The sequence below is a fragment of the Lycium ferocissimum genome, chromosome 5 (assembly GCF_029784015.1).
Source record: "Lycium ferocissimum isolate CSIRO_LF1 chromosome 5, AGI_CSIRO_Lferr_CH_V1, whole genome shotgun sequence".
Classification (NCBI taxonomy): Eukaryota; Viridiplantae; Streptophyta; class Magnoliopsida; order Solanales; family Solanaceae; genus Lycium; species Lycium ferocissimum.
In genome coordinates this window covers 59,858,463-59,881,814 of record NC_081346.1, presented here as the reverse complement: position 1 = coordinate 59,881,814, position 23,352 = coordinate 59,858,463, and the positions used below count along the sequence as shown (strand labels likewise).

Genomic DNA, 23,352 nt, shown 5'->3' with positions numbered 1-23,352 from the left:
CACTTGTTGAGATAAAACCGTGTTTTTTCAGCATATATTACAAGTCAAATAAAACTGCTAAAATAAAATCAGCCAGTTCTTGGACACTTTGGGATCATTGTGGAAGGCACTGAAACATGTCTCAGTTGTATGTGGCCATTCAGGATGTTTTAAAAAACACTAAAGTTAGTTGTCACTGAAATGATAATTAGTTCACATTTGTGAACAAAAAATTTGCAAAATGCAATTTATATGCTACCTTCCATCTATATTATCTGTCTTTTAATTTTTTTATACAACCTTTAATAAAAATGTTTAATAGCCTTAATCATAAGAATATTGAATATCTCTCCTTAAACATTTTACATTTTTTTTTTCACCAAAACCATCCACCCAAACTATTAGGCGTTTGACTGAAATCCCTAGCATTCCTAATATAATAAAGAAACTTATATAGGAGGAGGACGTAAACCAAAACCTCCATAGTACAAAATTACTAAGAGCTCAGATTATTAGCCTAGGTCTTAGGCCTAGTGTTTCTATTGTGAAGGGGATCCAGAGGAGGCCATGAATGGAAAATTATATATGGTGGTTCGACGAAGAGACCATCCTGAATATATCCTTCTTGGCCCTTATTCAGAAGGATGGAACTTGCATTCTGTCAATTAAATCCTTAAACATCTCACTTATTTGACACTTACTAGTCGAAACAGTTTCCAATTAACTTGTGGCTTTCCAAACAGGCTCTAAGTGCTTATTTGAAGAAAAAAAAAAAAAAAAAAAAGGAAGCAATAATTGAGTTTTTTTTTTTTCTAAAATATATATACTCTTAAATAAATTCATTTTTCTAAAACGATTAATATTCTGGACCGTATACATGATAAATTAATTGAAGAATCAGATGGCAAAATGCTAAATCTTGAAGTAGAAGCCGCTAGATGATCAACCGCCTTGAAAGATGAACACAGCAGAACGATTGGGAGTCCATTTGAACCCGAAAGACAGAACTTTCTTTGGTTTTTCCTAGTGAAATTGCAGAAAATCACCAAAAGACCATACTTAATTATCACCTTGCAGCAAGAATACTGAACTGGACTGCCCCAGAAACTCCTGCAACCAAAATGTTTTAAGGAAAAAAGAGAGAAGTATACGTGAGATGAATCAATGAAAAAAAAAAAAAGAAATCTTGAGGAGGCTGCACAAAATTGCAAATCATTTATCTACTCAACCTCCAAAGGTACACAAATAGGCAAATAAACAAAGGAAACTTTGTTAGTTATGAGATCCAAGGTTCTTTATATTTGGTGAAAGGCAGGCTGAACCAATCAAGTGACTCTAAGGCTCTGAAAGAGTTTACGATCTGATCTATGATATGTTCATCCTTGGAGGACACTAAGAATATCCATTAAAAAGAGAGCTCAAGAATCAATCAACTTTGACAGGAGAGATAGAAAAGAATTCCTATCTTTACAAGTAAATCCCACTAAATTAGACTTGTCCACTTGACATGATAAATCGAGGTAAACAGAGTCAAAAGCCTAGCATAAAGGACGAAAGGGTGAAGATACTAGAGTGGTTTGGCACTCCTGATCAGCTTTCTTTATCATCTATTCATCCAATTAATATGAATCAACATCATGAATACACATATAAAGAAATCTAGAGAGAGAGAGGAAGTGGTGGGGGTGACAGATAGAGCAGTGAGCACACATAGCTTCAGGCGTGGGATAATCAAACATCATGCAAGAAAACACCATGTGTGCTCACTCTCTTCTGTCACCTCCCTTTTTCTTTTTACCCCTTTTAACCTCATGAATCTTGAATTCAATTATCTCCAACCTGCAGAAAACCCTAGATTAGAAAGACTAGCAGTTACTGTTTTATTAGAAAGGAAGAAAGCTCATTTTGATGTGTGGGGAATGATGGAGAGTCTCGAGGCATTTATATAGGAAGAGAACCACAAAGTTGCATCACGCAAGGAATAAATGTTGTGTCTATCACTTTCTTTATGTGTCTATCCCCCATCCGCTAATGTGGTATCTTCAAAGTAGTCTATCCCTAAATAATATTTTTATATTTGGGAAGGTCCCAGATCACAAAGAGAAACACGAAAAATGCGTCAATCGATAATAACGGTATGATATGTATTTTTTCACATAAAAATAAATAAATAAGATAGAGATATATTCCCTCGTTTCAATTTATGTGAACCTATCATTATTTGGGGAGTCTACGGGGTGGTTCTTTGATCACATTTTTCTTGCACTTTTATTAAATTATTTAAAATGTAAATTATCATGGCTTATAGTACTTTTAATCTAGTTTCTAAATATAAAAATTTTATTTTTATAAATTTAAAAAATCTATTTCAATATTTATTGTCAAAATTATAAAGTTTGATCCTCGTACTCCAAAAAGATGCTCATAAATTGAAACGGAGGGAGTACGTGACAGAGAGAGAGACAAGCGATACAACCAATTGATTAATTTTCGATCAACTTTCATTTTCCCCAAAGAAATTCTTAACCAACTTACGGGTGACCTCCATAAGTTCAAATTACTCTTACCGATGGTTCTCGTAATTCTAAATATCTTTTACTTTCTCCGGTCCATTTATCTAAAAAAAAAATGATTCAAATAAATATTTTTTCTGTATCCTTTTAATTGTCGCTTTAGTTAAAAAAAAAAAAATGTTTCAAAAGAATCGTCGCTTCAGAAATTCAAGAGTAAAGTTTGTTATTGTTTCCAACTATACCCTAAAGAAGCATGCACGCTATTTAAGAGAAAACAATCAACCTATTTTTATTAAGTAAGGGTAACTTGATAAATTAGACCTTATATTTATTATTTTCTTAATGAACGTGAAATGAGCTGAAGAGACAGTTAAAATGGATGGAGGGAGTATCAATTTACGAAACTAAGCATTAATTATTACTTCCTCCGTTTCTTTTTTAGTTGTCTCGTATACTAAAAATATATTTTCTTTTTACTTGTCCATTTTAATAAATCAAGAGAGATTTATTATTTTCTTCTTCATGAAATTTTCTTGGCCTAGTAATGGACAGAGGAAGCTCCTAAGTTCATGACTGGAGGATTACATGCATAAGTGGATGCCTTCTGAAATCTTAACCCGTTTGGAATAATTTCCACATACAGTTGTGAAAGTTGATGTTTATCCTTTATTTAGATTGATGATTTCCCTTTAATCCTTTTAGCACGTTTTGTAAGGACATTTTGTTGTAAAGTAATAAAATTTTTCACTAAGTTTATACTTTTGTTTAAGTTCTAATGAGGCATATGGACGTTTGAAAAGTGATGAAGATTCATAATACCTAAATCTCATGTTCGGAAGGTTATGTGAATATTTACAAGAAGGGGAGATAGTTTGAAGTTAATTGTATTCTAATCTGGGTTCCCACTAAGCTATCACCTAGTTAATAGGAATTGAATCAATCTCTTAGACCTCCATTAATTCAGAACTTCCTTTTGTCAAAATAACAACTTGTCAATGATCTATTTTAACTTCATGTTGGAAGAGTTCTGGTTGTCAATCATTTTTGTAATCACCATAGAGTCAAGTTCGAGAATGAAATCAGTGTAACTATGTTGGTAACACCATTTCACACCAAACTCAGCTGCAAGGGCTTCTGCATTGTTGTTACTGTTGCATTGTACTGTGATTGAGAAGGCCATAATCATGTCGCCTTGCCAATCTCTCAGTATGCCTCCAATTCCCGCTCTACCATCCTCTGCAATATTGCTTCCATCAGTGTACTTCTTTAACATTCCATAGCATGGCATGACCCAAGAGACTTGCCACCATCTTCTGGTAGGTCTTAATCTTTCAACTGTATAGCAAATCTCTGGCCAGTGATTAATGTCCTTGACAGGAGGATAAATCTTGCTTAAGGCTGACTTGCTGGTACAGATTCCTTGATGCAGCATCTTCTCCATGAACATCTTTCTTTGGTTACCATATTTGCATGAACATCTCTGTCTCAATAGCTCCCAACAGATGACGAGTGGAGTGATCTGCAGAATCAATTTTTGAACATTGTTAGTGTATTTACAATCCCACCTAGTGTATTTACAATCCCACCATTTCTTAAAAACTACAGGAACAGGTTGATCCATATGTTGAATTCCCAGGGGATTGCCAAAGAAGCTCCAGATTTGATGAGCAGCTTCGCTTTCAACAAAGAAGTGTTGTATAGACTCATAAGTTGATACCCTGCAACAAACACACATAGATCTCCTATCAGTCCCAAATTTGCCAATAGTATCATCAAATGGAACCTTTCTCTTAAAAACCCTCCAATTCAGGAAGGATATTTTAAAAGGAATTCTTTTGTGCCAAAGATTGTGAAAAAATGGGAGTTTTGGTCCAATGGTTCTTAAAGAATGCCAAGCACTCTTGTTAGTGAAAGAACCATACTCAAGGAAATCTTGTTCATTTTGATCTCCGATGTTAATATGAGCAATGCATTGAACAACCTGTAAAGGTAAAAAGGTTAGCAATCTATTAAGATTCCAATTGTTGTTGTCAAAGAAGAAATTAACAGGGAGCTTATCTGATCTTCCTAAACCAGGGAAGATTTTTGCTAAAGCTCCTTTACCTGTCCAATTATCCCACCAAAAGCTAGAATTTCCAGACTGGATGTTCCAGACTATATGTGGTTCACTCTTTAATCTAATTTTCATGAGACTCTTCCATGTGTGAGAGTATGCAGAAACAACAACTTTTTTAACACAATGTGCTCTCTTGAAGTATTTATTCTGAATAAAATTGGCCCAGAGAGAGGGTTGGGTCCTGAATCTCCACCACCTTTTCACAATGTGAGTGACAGAGATGTCTTCCATTTTCCTTATGTCAACACCACCCTCATCTATTGGTAAACATAGCTTGTCTTATGCTGACCAATGATATTTGTTCTTACCTTCTGAAGAACCCCATCGAAAGTTTACAAAATGTTTTTCCATAAGAGTTAAAACTCCTTTGGGTGGGGGGGGGGGGGGGTTCATAGCAGACATGATGTATACAGGAAGAGATTGGAGCACATGCTTAATAAGAGTGATCTTACCCCTATGAGAGAGCATACTTCCTTGCCAACCATTCAACCTTTTCACAATTTTGGATAACATATCATTAAAGAGATGTATGTCTTTCCTCCCATAATAAATAGGACAACTAAGATTGTTAAAGGGGAAGGGTTTATCCATATATCCAGAGACATTTCTCATTCTATTGATCCTGTAAGCAGAAGTATTAGGGGCAGTAATGAAAAAACTTTTATTATTATTAACTTTTTGTCCAGAAGCATTCTCTTATCTCTTGATTTGATGCTTGATGAGTTTAATGGATTTATTGTTACCCCCACAAAAGATAACGATATTATCTGCATAGGCAAGATGATTAATGATAGGGCCTCTAGTATCCATGGAGAAAGGGCTAAATTGTTCATCTGGTCAAGACTATTAAGGGATCTAGATAGCGCTTCAGCACCAATAATAAAAAGAGAGGGAGATAGAGGATCACCTTGTCTGAGACCTTGAGTAGAAGTGAAAAATCCACTCCTGGTGCCATTCAAGAAAATAGAATACCAAAACCCAGCAAGAAGATTACCAACTAGAACCAGCAGATTATCAGAGAAACCAAACTTTTTCATAACAGCCAATAGAAAATCCCAGGACATCCTATCATAAGCTTTTGCCATGTCTAATTTGATAACCATATTACCCCCCCCCCCCCACCCGCGTTGTAGTTAGTGATACTATTAACAATTTCCTGAGCTAAGAGAACATTTTCAGTGATTAACCTACCTTTGAAAAAACCACTTTGGTTCTCAGAGAGAAGCTTGTCCAAGAGAGGATTAAGCCTAATAGACAGGATTTTAGAGATGATTTTGCAGGAAAAATTGGTAAGGCTAATAGGTCTTAGATCAGAGAAGGTGGAGGGAGGGTTCACTTTAGGGAGAAGAACAAGACATGTATGGGTGTAGAATTTAGTGAGTTTTTTGCCCAAAAAGAAACTCTGTACAAAGTCTTTGACATCGTTTCCAATGATATTTCAGCATTTGTGATAGAAGGTGCCATTAAAGCCATCAGGACCAGCAGCACTTTATGTACTCATACTAAAAACAACATTTTTGATCTCATCAAAGTCTAAAACACCTGCAAGGAAAGTGTTATCATCATCAGTGATAATTCTTGGGATATAATCAAAAATATTGAAATCAGTAAATGAATGAGTTTGATTAAATAATTATTCAAAGTGATGAGTAGCAGCATTGGCTATTCTCTCATCTCCTGAATACAAGTATCATTGTGGTTTTTGATTCTGTGTAAGTGCAGCTTCCTTCTCCTGTCTCTAATAACACTGTGGAAGTATTTAGTGTTGCAGTCTCCTTCTTCAAACCAGTCTACTTGAGATTTCAGTTTCAACAAGGTGTCCTGCATATTCATCCATTTGACATACTCAGCTTGACCTTTGTTAAGTGCCTCTCTGGTAAATTCACTATTCTTGTTTATATCTTGTTCTTCCAAAATAAGCATCTTATCTTCCCAAATTTTGACATGATAAAAAACATTCCCCACAACCTCCCGGGACCAAGTACTGAGGTTTTTACTGAGAATTTTGAGCTTAGATTGGAGCCTCCACATTGGGTTGCCAATCACATTTGTATTCCAAGACTGCTCAAGCACTTGAAGAAATGAAGGTTGACTTGCCGTAAATCTAAGAATTTAAAGTACTTGATACCCTCCTGCTGATCGTTGTGGCATTTAATGAGGAGAGGTCTGTGGTCAGATCCTGTCCTCACTAGGTGTTTCACTTGACAATTGCAGAAAATTTGAGCCCAATTATCATTGATGAAGATCCTATCAAGTTTTTTCCATATTCTCTTCCTTGGTTTTCTATTGTTACACCAAGTGAACTTAGGACCCAAAAAACCCAAATCTGACATCTCACAAGCATCCATACAAGTACTAAAATCAAAACTATTCCTCATTGTATGAGGTGTATTTGAAGTGATATAGAGTCTAAGGAGCTCCCTCAGACAAAGTCAACCTTGCAATGATACGGTAGACTAAAAGTTTCAAACGAGCGTGCACAAGGCCTAACTTTAAGAAAACATGACTCACAACCTATAAAGATTGATGATGTGCACTACATACCAAATTAGAGCTCTTGAATCTAGCTTTTAAGGCTACAAACCTGTTACACCCTAACCTTATTAGGATGTGATGGGCACCCGACCCTTACTTAGGGCCGAGCGAACCCTCAGACTCTTACCGCATACAAAGTCACGCCAAACTTTTTAAATCAAATAAGATAAAATACATAGCAAAATTTTCAGCAATCTCCTTTCTCGTAGCCTTTAAATCGAACAAATCTATAATTATGCAAAGTTTCATTACATAACACAGACCGACATATTAGCTGATGGAGCTGCGTACAGACTGACAATCAATACCCACGGACGTACGCAAAGTCTCTAATATAAATCCGAAATCATAACAAACAAACTCGATTGGGCAGCCCTCCGGGAGAATGGAGCTTGCCATCTTCGCTGGGACATCTTCTATAATAACTTCAGCTCATCTGGGAGTACCTGCGCGGCATGAAACGCAGCCCCCGAAGACAGAGGGTCAGTACGGAAAATGTACTGAGCATGTAAGGCATGCAATACGTAAAACAGAACCATAACTGAGACAGACAAGACTAAAAGATAAGTACATTACTCAAAATACCATACGCTTTTTCGTACACAAATCGTAAGTAATTTTTGTCTCATATATCGAAGGAGTACGTAAAGTAAACGAGTCGTCCAAAGTACCGAAATGCTTATTTTACAATCACGTATCGCATGTCCGAAGAGGTGCGAATAAGGCTGTAATGCATCGGGGTCTCACACGTCGACGAAGCACATAACATATCGTATGCTTCGCCGAGGGCACATATCCGATAAGGTTTACGTATCGTATTAAGGTTCGTATAATGTCTCATATCGGACGGAATTCGTAATCGGCGCGTACGTACGTGCGAGTTATATCGAACGTATCCGTAATCGAGTCGATGTATGTAAGTGTACCGACGTATTCATAATCGAGTCGACGTACAGAGAGATACCGGACAAATCCGTGGTCGAACCGAAAATACAAAGAGGCATAGTAGATGTAGCCTCATCAAAGTCGAAATGCGCAGGTAAGACATACAGTAATCGAGGTACGTAAAAGGCATAGCTTATCCGTAATATCAAAATGCATACCTTCGATCGCAAATTATGCATAGCACCATATATTATCATATATATATCGATATCAAATCCCGGCCCTCCAGCCGAGGGACGCGATACGTAACCCGCCCTCTAGTACGGGACGCGGTGAACGAAAGATCATATGCCATCCCGGCCACCGTCCCCATATCATCATATCATGAACATAAATGTAACCCGGCCCGCGCATGAGGGACGCGGTGAACAATGCAGGGGAACTCGCACGATAACGGTAACCCGGCCCGGACGCAAAGGGAATGTACGCAGGCATGCGCGCGATAATGCATCCCCGGCTCGGGACGCAAGGAACGTGATATATTGAGCCTTGCACGAGCAGTAGCGAGAAACCATACGCACATAAATCCAGACTCAATGGATAGGTATACCGACCGACATCGAGGATTCGTAACAAGTTTCGGGTTCTTTCGAGTTAGTATCGGAAAGTTAGCGAGCATTTTAAAATACGAAACCTCTTCTGCGGACTCCTTAAGCGATCCGAGATCGTACATGAAGAACATTAAGGCTTTACGTGGAATACTCATATCGAATACTCGTTAGAAGACTCATATCCAGATACTCGTAGCCGAATACTTATACCGGAATACTTATGTCGAATACCCATGTCGAATACTTATATCGTACGCTCGTACTCGAATACTCATACCGAGTTATCATGTCGGAATGCTTATACTAGAATACTTAGATCGAATACTTATGTCGAACATATATATATCGAATAGGATGCTTATATCGAATACTTATATCGGAATATTTACATCGGAATGCTTATATCAAAATATTCAAATCGGATCATTCGTATCGAAGCGTTTATATCGAATAGTCAAACCCGTAATACTTATATCGAGTTACCGGATACTTATATCAAATTCGGAACAATAGCCAAAGATTTCCTTAATTATCGTACGGTAATAGAACAAATAGAACAATACAAATAGGTATCGGGACTGTGGGCCCACCTCGGGTTAAGTCGAGGTGGCTTACATAAATTATGAACATTTGGCCTTATAATTTCATCTACGAAAGTTTCAGGGTAATCCAATTCCATTGGTGGAAGTTACATATGTTCAAACTCACTTTTCTTAACTAAACATAATATACCTAATTCAATTATACTGAATGAAAAAGGGTCAAACATAGGCTCGGATTTCTAAGAGTAGAATCGTCCCCGAGGCTCGTATTCAAACCTATTACAACTAAGACATGCCAAAAAAAGAAAGGGGTAAGCCTTACATACCTTTTCCGCACTTTTACGCTTCTCCAAATTCAAGTTCCAAGTTCGCTAAAATCTACAATTTGGTCACATTTACCAAATATTAATCATAAAGCCTTAAGGATTCAATCTTAACCAATTCTTGCCTTAACCTTTCAAATAAATTCACTTATATTCTCGCAAAATTTTCGGCAAAGATTTCCCCCGTAAATGCACCATCCCCGAGATTTAACTCGGCTCCAAATATCAACAACAATCCAAGAATGGAACTCGGCCACATTATTAACAACAATTCCAACAATTATTCCAACAATACTTACAATATTCGTAATGACCCCATACCACCCGAATCCTCCAATTTCCAACAAGAATATCATCAACACATTTTTATCTTCCAAATTCATGAATTACATCAACAATCCACATACCAACGACATTATTTTCCATCAATGCAAGAAGTCTACATTCGATTCACACTAATTTCTACAACAACTTTCCAACAATTACAACTTCACTAGAATCGTCATATTCTCATTTGCATCATAAAATACATATCAACAACAATTAAATTATTACATAAAACTTGGTTCATATTTCATACCACACACACACACACTCGGCCACCTTCCAACACCCACCAATTCAACCAAAATCACCAAACTTCCATTTCCAATATAAATTCCATAACAACAACAACTAAAATGCTACATAAAAATTAACTAATCTTGACTCCACAACACATGCATACACACGGCTATACCATGCAAACCTCCCATTTTTTTCATGAATTCTATCCATTCCTTCATACTACAATATAAACAAGCTTTCATAACATCATAAAAAAGGGATTAAATCTTACCTCTTTTCTTCCACTTCTTCACTTAACTAAAATGCGGAAATGATGAAACGGACGACCTATCTTCCAAAACAACTATACCCCGTTGTAGAGGACCCTTGAATTAGTAGGAATACATGAAGAAAATAATTTTTGGGACAAGATTTCATGGGGTGGTTTTTTCTCCCTCTTGGCCGAATGGCCATTTTCTTGTTCTTCTTCTTTCTTTGTTTTTCTTTCTCTCCAAATTCCTTCAATTAAAATGATGACGCCCCATATATATATATATATATATATATATATATATATATATATATGTCTTCCACCACTTTCCCATATTTATTTTTAAGTCCCTCAATTAAAGAAATGTGGGCACTTGACCCTTCTTTCATTTTCTAGAAATTTCTTAAATTCATGGGAAAGATGACTTATTTTTTGTCATCATTTTCCATTCTTTTTCTTTTTCTCTTTTTTCTTTTTTTTTTTTTTTTTTTTTTTTTTTTTTTTTGGTCACATGGCCAATATGGCCCTTTTAGAACTTTCATGATCCTTTTGTGAAATTTCCGTTTTGCCCCTCGACTTTCCTCAATATTACCATTTTGCCCCTAGCCTTCCGCATTATTTCCACGGCGCATTTTGCGAATTCTCTTTGCCCCTTAGCCTCTCACAATATTTCCATACTAAGAATAGTCATAAATAATATTCATGACAACTCGTACATTAAAATAATTTTTGGAAAATAGTCTCGCCCTTAACTTCTCGCAATTGTCTCGAATTATTCGAACGTATGAAGTACGGGCTATAACAAAACCGTTCATCATTCAGACGTTCCTATAAAAGATTATTGACATTTTACTGAAAGAGTGTTTGACAGGAAAAGCTGAAATTGCTTGACCTAGATCATCAATACCGAAATTGAATCCTAATAGCAAAATTTTCTCTACAAGGTAAGATGTGTGCTTTTGGGAATTTGAAACTTTAGAGAGCCTGAACTTGTCCCTGATACTGAAAAGTGTAATTGCTAATAGCGAAATTGTTCCCTGCTATAGTGAATTGGAATCGCTATAAGCGAAATGGAATCACTAACAGTGACTTGGGTAAGTTTTCAGCTCTATAAAAATTTCAAGCTCGATCATTCCTCATTTTTGTGCCCAAATGTTTTTCAAAGTGTGGGAACTCTCTCAATTCCTCTTCACCTAGGCTCATCTCAACCACTCAAGTGGTAAGTCTCATGTGTCATTATGAGCTTTTAATCAATTCATCAACTTAGGATTTCACCTCCCTTTTTGATGGGGGTTTGAAAATTGACCTGTACCTTCTTTATAGAATAAAGAAATAAAAAAATGAGGGTGACATACAGCCAAACCTCCCAACCAACAAAGCAAAAGCAGAACAACAACAAAAAAAAGGTTTGACCTTATCAGTACATAAAATAGAGCCATGGCTTGCCAAAATCTCCAACGTTTCACATATCCTTTTGGTTCTAGCACATATCACAGATTTTGGCAAGCCATGGCCCTGTTTTACCGAAATAAGTTATTTAGAAACGTTGGAGAATTTGATCAAGAGTTGGATACTTTATGGAATACATTGAGATCATTAGAATACTTTGTTGATACATATGAATTATATGTGTTGACACCTAATTTTGGCCCTCCTATAATTTTATTTAATTATTCAGAGTTCTTGAATCTCAAACGGAGTGAAATATGCATTTTACAAATCAAAAATGATTTTTACAGATTATTCTGATGACATTTTTGCCATTTCATTTGGAAAAATTTCAAACATATACTGTATGTCATTTTAAATATTTTGCATAATTTTTCTAGAAATATCAAATGTATCTGTCAAAATTTAATTCAGAAATGGTTCAAAAAAATTATTTAATTAATTGTTTAAACTGTTAAATATCAAATTGACAAATATTTTACTTCGTTAAATCAAGAAAATTGATAAATTAAATAGATAATCAATTACGTCTCAATGTTATGATTTATTTGGATACAATTGCGATTATTTCCAAAAATTAATTATAATTGAATTTCTGTTAATTGCATGAGTTAATTATGGCTATAATTGAAATAGCCAATTGTTTGCTATATGTTAATTAAGGTTATATTTGAAATAATCAATTATCTTATGCATTTAGTCATATTAGTTTTACACTTTAAACGTGGCTATAATTGTAAGTTTAATTACTTGCCATACTTTTAAAATCGATTATTTGTTAAAATTAATTTATAGCAAAATTGCCCTTCTTATAAATGTATATACACAGGTGTATACAAGAGTATACACACGTATATGCATACACGTTTGGGCGATTTCTTTAAAAGAAGCGGCCAGGCCCAATCCATTTAATGGACTGACCCGTCCCATTTCTCTTCTACAACATTAAACCAAACGACCCCTTTACAACCCATATGCGTGTTTGTATATAGAAAAAACCCTAAATAGCACTGCCTACTCTCACCTAATACTACAGTTGAACAACCTCAAAGGTGAGGTTTCCCCTCTATCTCTTCGCTTTTCTGCATTTCCTTAATTTTTTTTTTGTCTTGTATTGATTTCAAATGCTCGATTGTGATTGGTTGACTGTGAAATGGAGGGATCCCCCCCCACCCCCCCCCCCACCCCCAAAAAAAAATCATTAGTCCGACATTGGTTGAGGTTTGAAACCCTAGAATTTGGGAGTTCTATACAAAGAACCCTAATTTCTATCATTTCACACGCAGAAAATACTTGCAAGTTTGGAAAAAATCCAATTCTAGATTTTATACTAAATTTGTGAGCATATTTGGGGTTTTGGTTTGCCCAAAACCCTCTCTAGTCTAAATTTGGTCTTACTTTTCTAAAACCTTTAGATTTCTTTGTGGTTTGTGTGGCTGTTAGGTGTCGAGGGGAATGAAAAGCTTTCAAACTCCATTCTCGACAAGACTGCCACTACAAAAGGTAAAATTCCATCCTTTCATAGTTTATTTATCTGTTTACTTGTTTATTTACTTAGTTGTTTTAGTTTGTTTTGCTTTTTTTTTTTTCTTTAGTATAGTTACTTGCTTAAGTGTTTTGCATATTCAATTAGGTAATTGTGTATTTATGTGGTTGTTAGTGGTAGATTAGTTTATGTAATAGTTTAGACTTTAATATGTTAATCTTCCTAGGTTGGTTAGTTTGAGCATGCTTGGTTAGTATATCAAGTAGTTATTCATATTGTATGTTGTTTAGTTTGGATCCTCATGTTCATTAACTAACTTAATCCTATTTGAGATTAGCATATGTTTTGTTTGAAACCAAATCTGATCCCATATACTCATACATTGTGGAAAATTCTGAACTTTAAATTATGAAGCATGTATATTGTTCTAAGCGTTGTGGAATTGATTCCACTAGGGTTAACATGTCTCTTGCTTGATCAGTCTTAGTACTAGTGCTTTCTAACATGGTCATTTTTTCTGCCTAGTTGTTATTTAAGTTCAGTCTCTCAAATAATGTCATGTTCTTTGAAGTTCCCTATGTGTCTGCATGATTAATTTGTTACACCAATGTAGTCTAGTGACAGTTATTAACCTCACCATGTTTTAAATGTGCTCTTGTTTCTATCAAGTTTGGTCTTCATGAAGGCTAGGCATGTGAGAATGTTTATCAGTAAAGTAGTCCCTATTGAACCAAGAGCCTGTCATCTGCATCATCATGTGTCTTCCTGCCTATGTACTTGTTTAGTATAGCTTTATCCATGTTAAATTTTGGTGTTTGTCTACAATAGCTCAAGTATTATTGGGTATCAATTAGTTGTTGTATAGGATAATCCAACTAGTGCTTATGTATCTCATGAACTTGTCATTTTGGCTTAGTTTAAATTTTTCAGCATGAAACCTAATTGTGTCCTGTTCAATAAGTCCGTGCAAGCTTTAGTTAGTCATCTTTCTTAGAAGTGCAAATAGGGGAATCAGCTTGCCTCATTATTAAATGTGAATTAATGTGCTTTACCTGGTCTAGTATGATGTAGATATGAAGCAAACTGATAATAATCTTAATGTGTGTGAAGGTGAGGAACCATAAGCTTGTAGTTTAAACATTTGACGTTGCTAAATGGCCAAATATATACTTCTTTGATATGATTGAGTTGTTAAGTGTTTGTTCAAACATGTGCATAGACTGAATGAGTATGTTAGATCTGTGTGATTTGAACTCTTATTTATGTGTTAGGTGTTCAATTATAAATGAGTGTATGATTCATGAGTTGTTAGTCACAAAGCATGTTCAAACCAAGCATATGCTAGTTGATTAGAATGGACTATGTTTCAGTAATTATAAAAGAAAATAAACGCTTATGTGGTTCATGAGATGATCTTAACTTGGGGTAATGGGGCATATAGCTATTCTATTTAAGTATCCATAAATTCACTCCATATTTGCAAACATCATATGATTGATGGTTGTTTTGAGAGAGTTATTAAGGCTGCACCTGGATTTGAATTCAAACAACATGTTCATGTTTTCCCATGTGTATTTTTATGATAATATATGGGTCTGAAGAATGATTAGAAATATTTGTTGGCTTGAATATGCATACATGTGTTCACCATGGTAAAGAAATTGGCTACTTCATTTAATTTTGGTATCATAATTGTCTGAATGAAGTTAGTAAGTTTGAAATAGCTAAGATGGGATGAAAGATGAAAACTAGACTTTTTTTGCATGACAATTATACTGATAAGATTCATTTATTATGGAATAGGGTGATGCATAACCACATAAGTGTAAAAAAGATTGAGAGGTTGTCCCTTGAGCATGATAAAGCAATGAGTGACTTACCCAGGGCTAAGGAAAGTGTGGAAAGGCTTTAAGTTCACCCACTCAGCCTAGTACAACTGATCCCGAGCTGCTGGGTTCCTCTTTGTTTGACCATGTTCCTATGGGACCCTCTATGATTTGAACAAATAAAAAAGGAATAGAAATGATATGTAAAAAATGATAGTTGAAGAGGGAAATTAGAGTCTGCCTGTGAGAAGGTGACACTGTACATGTGTAGTCTTGGTTTCTTCTTGGTACCTCCATGATGAGCCCTGTTTTACTGCTTTGTTTTGAATGACTTGGACCTGGTGAATGATGATGCTATCTCTCTACTAGGATGACATAGGCTTAACATATCTATATCTGATCATTTTCATGCTTAGGATATTGTCTAAGTAACATTGATTTTCATGTGTCCCCTCCCCCCCACCTCGCCCCCCCCACCCTACCCAAATGTAATAGGAAGTGGAAGTATAAGGATATGATAACTTAATCAACTTTCCTTTCTTTTTCTCCTTCTCTTTTCTACCTTACTCAACTTTTATATGTGTAGTTTGCCTTGTTGTGGTAGCAATTCCCTTGCATGAATACATTGAACTGGCATGAGTATGTTTCCATATATGAGTGTGTATATATATGTGTGCTTAAAGGCTATTAAAATAACCCTACTCATAACCATCTCCCCTGACCCCTTTGCCTTTTGTCTCCATGCTTTAAAATGCTAGGTGGTCTGCTAAGTAGCTAGACCTGAATGGAATTGGCTATTGTACACTAAACACTCTCTTCTAGATATTATAGGGGCCATAGGGAATGAATTTATTGGGTATCTAAATATATATTCTTTGCAGATGTATGTGAGCATGTATGCTTCAGACTGTTTTTTTTTTTTTTTTTTTTTTTTTTTTTGAGAAAAAATGGTAGACCTTGTCTGTCTTCCCTTATTTCTTCTTCTTCCTTCTTTTGTTTGGTTATCATTAGAGGTAAATATACCGAGTATAAAAGATATAGGCCATTTATATACTTCATTATATATCAAGGTGTATAACGTGTATATCCATAGTATATCGTGATGATTTCGAGAAGTTTAAATTGCACTTTAACTGATTTGGGCCCATTTTTTTTAAATTGTCATTTCACCATTGATTTGGCTTTACATTGCTTTTTCTTCCATTTGGGCCTTTAGTTGCTTTCCCTTTCTTTCTTTTAAATATATGGGCTTTCGTCATGTCTTGTTGTTTCCTTTGAACCTATTTAGGCTTTGTCTTTGGTGTAACGATTCACTTTTTACGCAGTGTTAAGGCATAAAAGGCTACTACGAACTCGTTGGTGCTCTTTCGGACTTTGTTTTAAAAAGAGTCGCCACCTAATTTTTAGGAAATTAAGAAAATCGGTGGTGAAGGGTTTGTTCAAATACCATGAAAAAAATCTTCGTAATCCAGAGTTCTAGGTAAGAGTTCTGGTGATCCCCTGAGGAGGGTGTTAGGCACCCCAGTATTAAGGATCCATACTATACGGTTGACCTTTGAATTCCAAATTATGAGTATTTGCATGAACTGTCTGCTTAGTGTTTATTCTCGCAAAAAATCTTGTCATTTTGCTTATCATTTTGAAAAGAGATTTTGAAAATGTTCCTTTTATGTATAAGGTACATAGGTTCGGATTTATAATATCCAGATAAAATAATTCCCCCTTTTTGAATATAAAAGGTGGTGTATTTTGTTTGAAAAAATAAGTATAGGATTGTTATTGGAAAAATATGAAATTATAATTTGAAAGGTCCGATTTTATCCATGTTTGACTCATACTTTGTTTGGTTCGACCGGCATAACATGTTTGGAACACTTTACCCAAAAACTCATATTTATACGAAGGTACTTTATATATTTTTTTTTAGAAAAAATGCATTTAAAATAATTTATGAAGTTGGTTTTTTGTGTTTTGGGCTTTTTATAGCCAATATTTGGTTTTTGAAAGAAATCTGCCTATTTTGGGCCGACAATGAATTTAAGAGAGGGCTTTAGGAGGGTTAAATCCTCCCCATTTGTTTCTTTTGTAAATGGGCTTCTAGCCTGAAAATCCTTTTGTTTTTACCATCCTTTATCCGTTTTTAAAAGTGGGGTTTGGCCCCAAAGTATACCAAGTTAATTATAAGGATAGTTACCTATTTCATTCTTTGGTTCTAAAAAAACAGGACTTAGTTTTAGCTTTTTAGGAAAAAACAGTCCATGCAATACACTTGTAATGCTCAAAAAAACCTTTGTGAAATACTCTTTTCAGTTCCTTGTTTTAAAGATTAAAACAATGTCAAGTAGTTTGATTAATCCAATTTTTAGTTATCAAAAAATCGTTATGCTAAATCCGGGTTTTGAAATAAATGGTTTGGGGACTTAGAGTCAATCTAGACGGCATGAGCACCGTCGTCCTAAGACTACTAGTTCGCACGATAAAGATTCCACTATAACATGAGTTTATACAAGTTTTGCAAATACATAGAAGTAAATAAAATAAAATAAAAAAATGTGTAATGAGCAAATAAATGTAGAGACTAGGGGCGTACCAAGCCCCTAGCCCGCCATTTTCACCCATGGATGGGCCTTTTGCGCGCCAAGCTTTTCTCCGTCTTTGCAGACTCGATATCTCCGAGGAAAGAATTTTCCTTGTTGGGCCTCAGGCTGACTCGACCAGAGTAGTCATGTGGTGAAGGAGGAAAGAAAAAAGGGGAACCGGCTAGTTATAATTTTTGAATTTATCACTACTGTACTAATAAAATAAAATAAAAATATACATCAAACGTACACATGTATATCAAGGCAGTCCCAAGCTATCACAATTATACTAAGAAGGAAGACCATATACATCAAGAATATAGTGGTATATCACAACAGATTCTATAGGCCAAGATAGGCAGTTGGGCCAAGCTTATATGTGAACACCATCAGGCCTATTGGCTGGTCTTTGACAATGAGGAAGAAAGTTAAGTCGTCGCCCCCGTATTGCAGATGCCGCACAAGTTCCAAGGGGTTTCACGAACCCCAGGCATGGCTGGTCACCGGGGAAGGCTAAGACTAGACCTCACCCCAAATTGCCTTGTCCCATACCAATTCAGGCATACCAAACATAATCAGAACCCAGAATGAACCACTGCACAGCTGCCCAGCTTCACCCACAATATACTTCCACAAAAACAAATAAATTCATAGACTTGCAGTAATCCAAACACAACCATACACACACTTATGAGGAAGGTCCCAAAACAAGCTAAATGAATTCAAAGAAATACAAAGCCAAGCCCACAGTCATGAGGTGACACACTACAACCCATAAACTTATAAATGGGACAAAAACAAAATAACACAGTCATAGAGATAAAGGTGACATAGCCAACATATCAAATATGGAATGAACTTGGACAGATGAATGGAAGATACATGATAGTACTAAGCACACCACCATGAAGTAACTAGAGAATTTTTGCCGCCTTACAAATGAAAAGAGCAACATAACCAAATAAGGACATGGCCATGGCAGGGGAAGGGCGGCAACCATTGTACTCTGAAGGACATATAAGCAAAACCAGAACTAAAGGGAAAATGAGCAGGAAAATCTGCACTCTGCCTAATCTCCCATTTTTGCTCCTTATTTTTTTTTTTTGAACTCATGTGCACAACTATTCTTTATTCAGGTCAAAACCAAAATCAGCCATACTAGTTCAAATTCCAACTCTAAACTGGGGAGGGGAATCTCACTAGGCTTAGGGGGCCAGAATCTAGGTGGTTTTTCTAGGGTTATTGGCAATAAACCTCAGCCTCCACAGACCCCAGAAATGCCATGGGACCCCTTATTTGAAGGACACTGTTGTGAACCAGGCTGAGCCTGGCTTTACTCTTCTTCTTTCCCTAAGGCCCCTTGAAAAGGTCTTTCCTGGGTCATGTGTCCTTGGTCTATTTCCAGCTTTCTCTATGGTCACATGCAGATTTGTTTCTATCCAGACTTGCCTAGCCTAGGACTTGTTACAGAAGGGTGGAAAATGCACATATTCAAAAGAAAAGACCTATCCACTTATTAAGGTCCAAACCATTTCCCAGAGAAGGACAAGGCATGGTTAAACTAGTTCAAGTGATAGCATGATCAAATTCAATCAATACAGGCTAGTTAAGGTCCCTTGGCTTCCTTGCCTTATTCCAGATAGGTCCACATTCTCCACAGATTCAAGTCATGGCATGAGTCCCATCCCAGCTAACACCAAGATACACATAACCAAGCCAACATCAAAAGCATTCCCACAGAAAGGGGCCTAGGGAAGGCCTCACAAACAATCAAGGCTCATGGCAGTGTTACTTGTCCTAGGTAAAAGGAAGTTTGACCCAATTTAGGATTTTTAAAGCACACATTTAAAATTGTCAGCTTCTAAAACATTACCCTCTTTATTAACACAAGCACATGACAAGCTGGTTCGTAAATCAGGGCCACTTGTTAATAAATAAATGAGCTTTGAAAACCTTTGTTAAATAAAGAGGGATTCCCATGGGTAAGTTATATGGGCACTCAGTCATAATAGTCTTATAACATTCTTGATTCCTAGAGATGGTCTTTCAATATATTTAGACTAACAAGAAGCTCTTCTCTGTCACGACCCGACTAGGGGCCATGACGGGTACCCGGGGCTAACCACCGAGCACCGCTCATACTACTACTCATCATACTCATCCTGCGTTCATTCATTATTCTCACGCTTCTAATAATGGGAAAACCATTTTCACTTTGAAACATATTTACCTTTATATACATAAGCCCTTCGGCTATCAAAATAATATATATACAGTGAGGAAATCGTGAGACCATGCTACCCACACATACGTATCTACGAGCCTCTACTAGAGTAATAGACATATGGACGGGACAGGACCCCGCCGTGCCCAAAACATATATATACACAAAATAATAAATCAATGGCACCTCCGGAACAATGGAGTGCTCTCAAAGTCTGCTGATAGCTCCTACGAATCTGGATCACCTCCCTGTCTACCTATGGGCATGAACACAGCGTTCAAAAGAAAAGGACGTCAGTACGAAATATGTACTGAGTATGTAAGGCATGAACAGTAACATAAATAAAACGCGAAGAACAATATGACATCAAGGACCGAGTATACCTTGGAAGATGTTCGTCATACTTGGTTTATCTTTTCTCAGGAATCATGGAATGCACATACATATACATATCATAGTGCCGTATCTGCTCATACACATTAAATATTATCCATATTCGGCCACATAGTGCCTCGACAGTATCCGTATTAGGCCACGTAGTGGCTCGACAGTATCTGTATGCGGCCACGTAGTGGCTCGATAGTATCCGTATTCGGCCACATAGTGGCTCGACAAATTCACATACATGTCATTCGTACCCTGCCATAACAAGGCTCGATATATCTCATCATTATTATTGCCATCACTACGGGAGTCTTTTATCAATATCATCTTAAGAGTCTTGGAAGTCATAAATTCTAGCTTTTCTTGGGAGTGGGACATTTTAGACATTTTAACTGAATTTGTGATAAGGGAATTATGCTTCTATATTACCTGGAAGGCACAATCATTTCCGCTATCATGATCATCATTATTGTCATGTCTCACTTCTGAAGAAAATAATGACATAAGACAAGGCCAACTATCATGAATGTGATGGAGACTCATACGGTAAGCTCAATCGTCCCATGAGGACATGTGGAACTTGAGTCTTTGGGTATCACTGAGAGGGGAATGACCATCGTAATCGTTGTCATGAAAAACATCCATCAACATCATCATGAGGGCTTTAAGAATCATAGAAGCCTAGTATTTTAGGAGTAAGGGCAATATGGAAATCACATGTGGGGTCATAACATAGAAATTTCTATCATAAGAACCACTATCAATTTTATCATAAGATTCGTGAAAATTGTGGACCTCTAGTATTTTTGGGCTTAGGAGCGCCGTGAGTGTCGTATGTAGTTTGACGACTTATGGAATCATCGTCATTATCATAGAACATATCTCTTAATTTAATCTCATGAGAGCTCTTTTTAACATAGACTTATATTTTTTCCCGGAATGTAGGAAGATCATGGAAGATGAGGAAAATCATGTCATAGGATTCATGCCTTAGAAAAGAAGGGACTAGCCTTACATACCTTTACGTCTTCTTAACGACTAAGCGTTCTCCTTCCAAGCTCACAACCCTACATCAAGAGAATTCGTGCTAAATTAGATCGTTTCAAACATGCTTGAGTCTAAACTAAAGCGACTAAAAGCTAGCGAAAATTGGGCAACATTTCCTTTGTTTCCACAACTTTCTCCATGTAATAAAACAACTCCCATAATATCACAATCAATAGATTTCTCAAGTTAAACATTGTTCGCTTCTCAAATTCACTTTCAAAGTCATCCATAACCATGACTATAATACCACAACATATTCATTCTTCCCATAATACTTCCTCAACGTCATTAGCATTATTCATAACAAGATTATAATCATCTTATACTAAGAATCATGACTCAATTTAACTTACTACTCAAAATACCATTATTTCCATATTTGAGCTCATATGCTACTTTCTTCTCTAATCCAAGTCTTCCAACCACCCAATACTTTTAATAACATGAACTAGATGTAAAACTCACCTTTGATTATGTAGGAATAATCTTTGGATGAAGATACTTCACTTGAGAAAACCCCCAACTCCAATACTAAAGGATTTCTTGACTTCTACTAACCCTAGTGAGCCTCTTTGCACTTGATTCTCTTGATTCTTGGTGATTAATCTTTGATTTCTCTTGATTTTGGGCTTAGATCATAAGAAGACTTGTTGAGAGAGTTTCTAGAGATTTCTAGGTCCAAAATGGTAAAATAATGAGTTAAGGTAGAATTTGGTTTAGGGTCGAATTTGGTCTATTTATAGTGGTCCAGAAAATTCTGGATTGACACAACATGCTACGAGCTTTGCTAGACGCAAAGCGTGCTTTGCTAGCCGCATGTTGTGTCGCAGACCTCGCAACATCACCAAATTTCACTGTCACACTTTGCAAGCAACTGCGTTACCGCAAAGCGTGCTTTGCTGCTAGCATGTTGCGCCACATATTGCGCCATAATGTGACACTTTGCCAAACTTTCGCCGAAACTTAACTCCGATGGTACGACGAGTCTTAAACCTTCCCGAGGCTTACTAAACATGGTTTTAATCCATTATATACCCAAGATAGACATATCTATCCTCATGACCTTGAAAAATTTGTCCTACCTCCCAAGACTAGGACAACTAGCATTCGGCGAAACTCAACGTATGAAAATGCGAGGTGTAACATTCTCAAAGAACAAAAGGAAAGGAAAAGGGAAGCAAGAGACAAGTTTATGGCATGATTACATCTTGACAAACAAGGGATTCAATCATCACACAGGGAGCAAGTTTCAATCAATAAACTAAAGTGGCAGAGTTTCAGGCATCAGTCATGGATAAATAAGCTAAACAAAGATGGATAAATGACCCATAACCAACAACAAATCAAATGGCAAGTGACCAGTTGACGCTCAATTTCTCATGGTATGAACTCATGTCACTACACTACACTTATCAGCCCCATTTTTTGTTACACACAACTAGTTTAAACAATAAGACTCAAGACAAGCAAACTCCCCAGGTAAAGGAAGACACACTTTCAAAAGACATGGCAGAAGTCACACATGCTCAGACTTTTCAAACATTAATAACAATTCATTTGATTGTTGGTGTACCTTCCCCTTTTTTCTTCTTCTTTTAGACATAGCTAAACTGCCCTTCTCTACCTAAGACCTTTGTGAGTCCCAAGATCCCGAGGAGAAGGTCAAAGAGATTAAAAAAAAGAAAGGTTTCAGCCCCTAAAAGGGAAACAAGATAGGGTGGGATCATCACCTCCCCATCTCCTTTTCTTGAGCCGCCTTTCAGCAAAAGGGGATCCTGGGCTCCACTGGTCACTACTTCCAGCTCATGCCTAGGCTCACCCTTGTCTCTCCTAAAACTCCTCCTCATATCCTATGGCCTTATTTTCATTTTCTAGTGACAACACTAGAGGTCCTAGGTAGGTTCAAAATAGCCTAATTCTGTCAGAACTCCCACAATGGACTTATGTGTTATATCCCGTACTTTGAACAACGGGACAACTTGTGTAAATTATGAGAAGTTAGGGGCAAGGCTATCCCGAGAGACTTTCGATTGTTT

At 36.5% G+C, this 23,352-nt stretch overlaps 1 protein-coding gene and 1 long non-coding RNA gene across 2 annotated transcripts; both read right to left on the bottom strand.

The window, feature by feature from the left end:
* Window positions 1-571: 571 nt before the first annotated feature.
* On the bottom strand, window positions 572-1,941 carry LOC132058444 (uncharacterized). Its single transcript, XR_009415307.1, has 2 exons — window positions 1,778-1,941; window positions 572-1,089 (listed from the first exon to the last, which is right to left on the bottom strand). It is a non-coding gene; the product is annotated as an uncharacterized LOC132058444 (long non-coding RNA).
* A 4,329-nt stretch (window positions 1,942-6,270) lies between these two features.
* LOC132057874 (uncharacterized) lies at window positions 6,271-6,986 on the bottom strand. Its single transcript, XM_059450463.1, has 2 exons — window positions 6,737-6,986; window positions 6,271-6,680 (listed from the first exon to the last, which is right to left on the bottom strand). Exons 1-2 carry the CDS (start codon window positions 6,984-6,986, stop codon window positions 6,271-6,273), a joined length of 660 nt encoding a protein of 219 aa, XP_059306446.1.
* Between the last annotated feature and the right edge of the window lie 16,366 nt (window positions 6,987-23,352).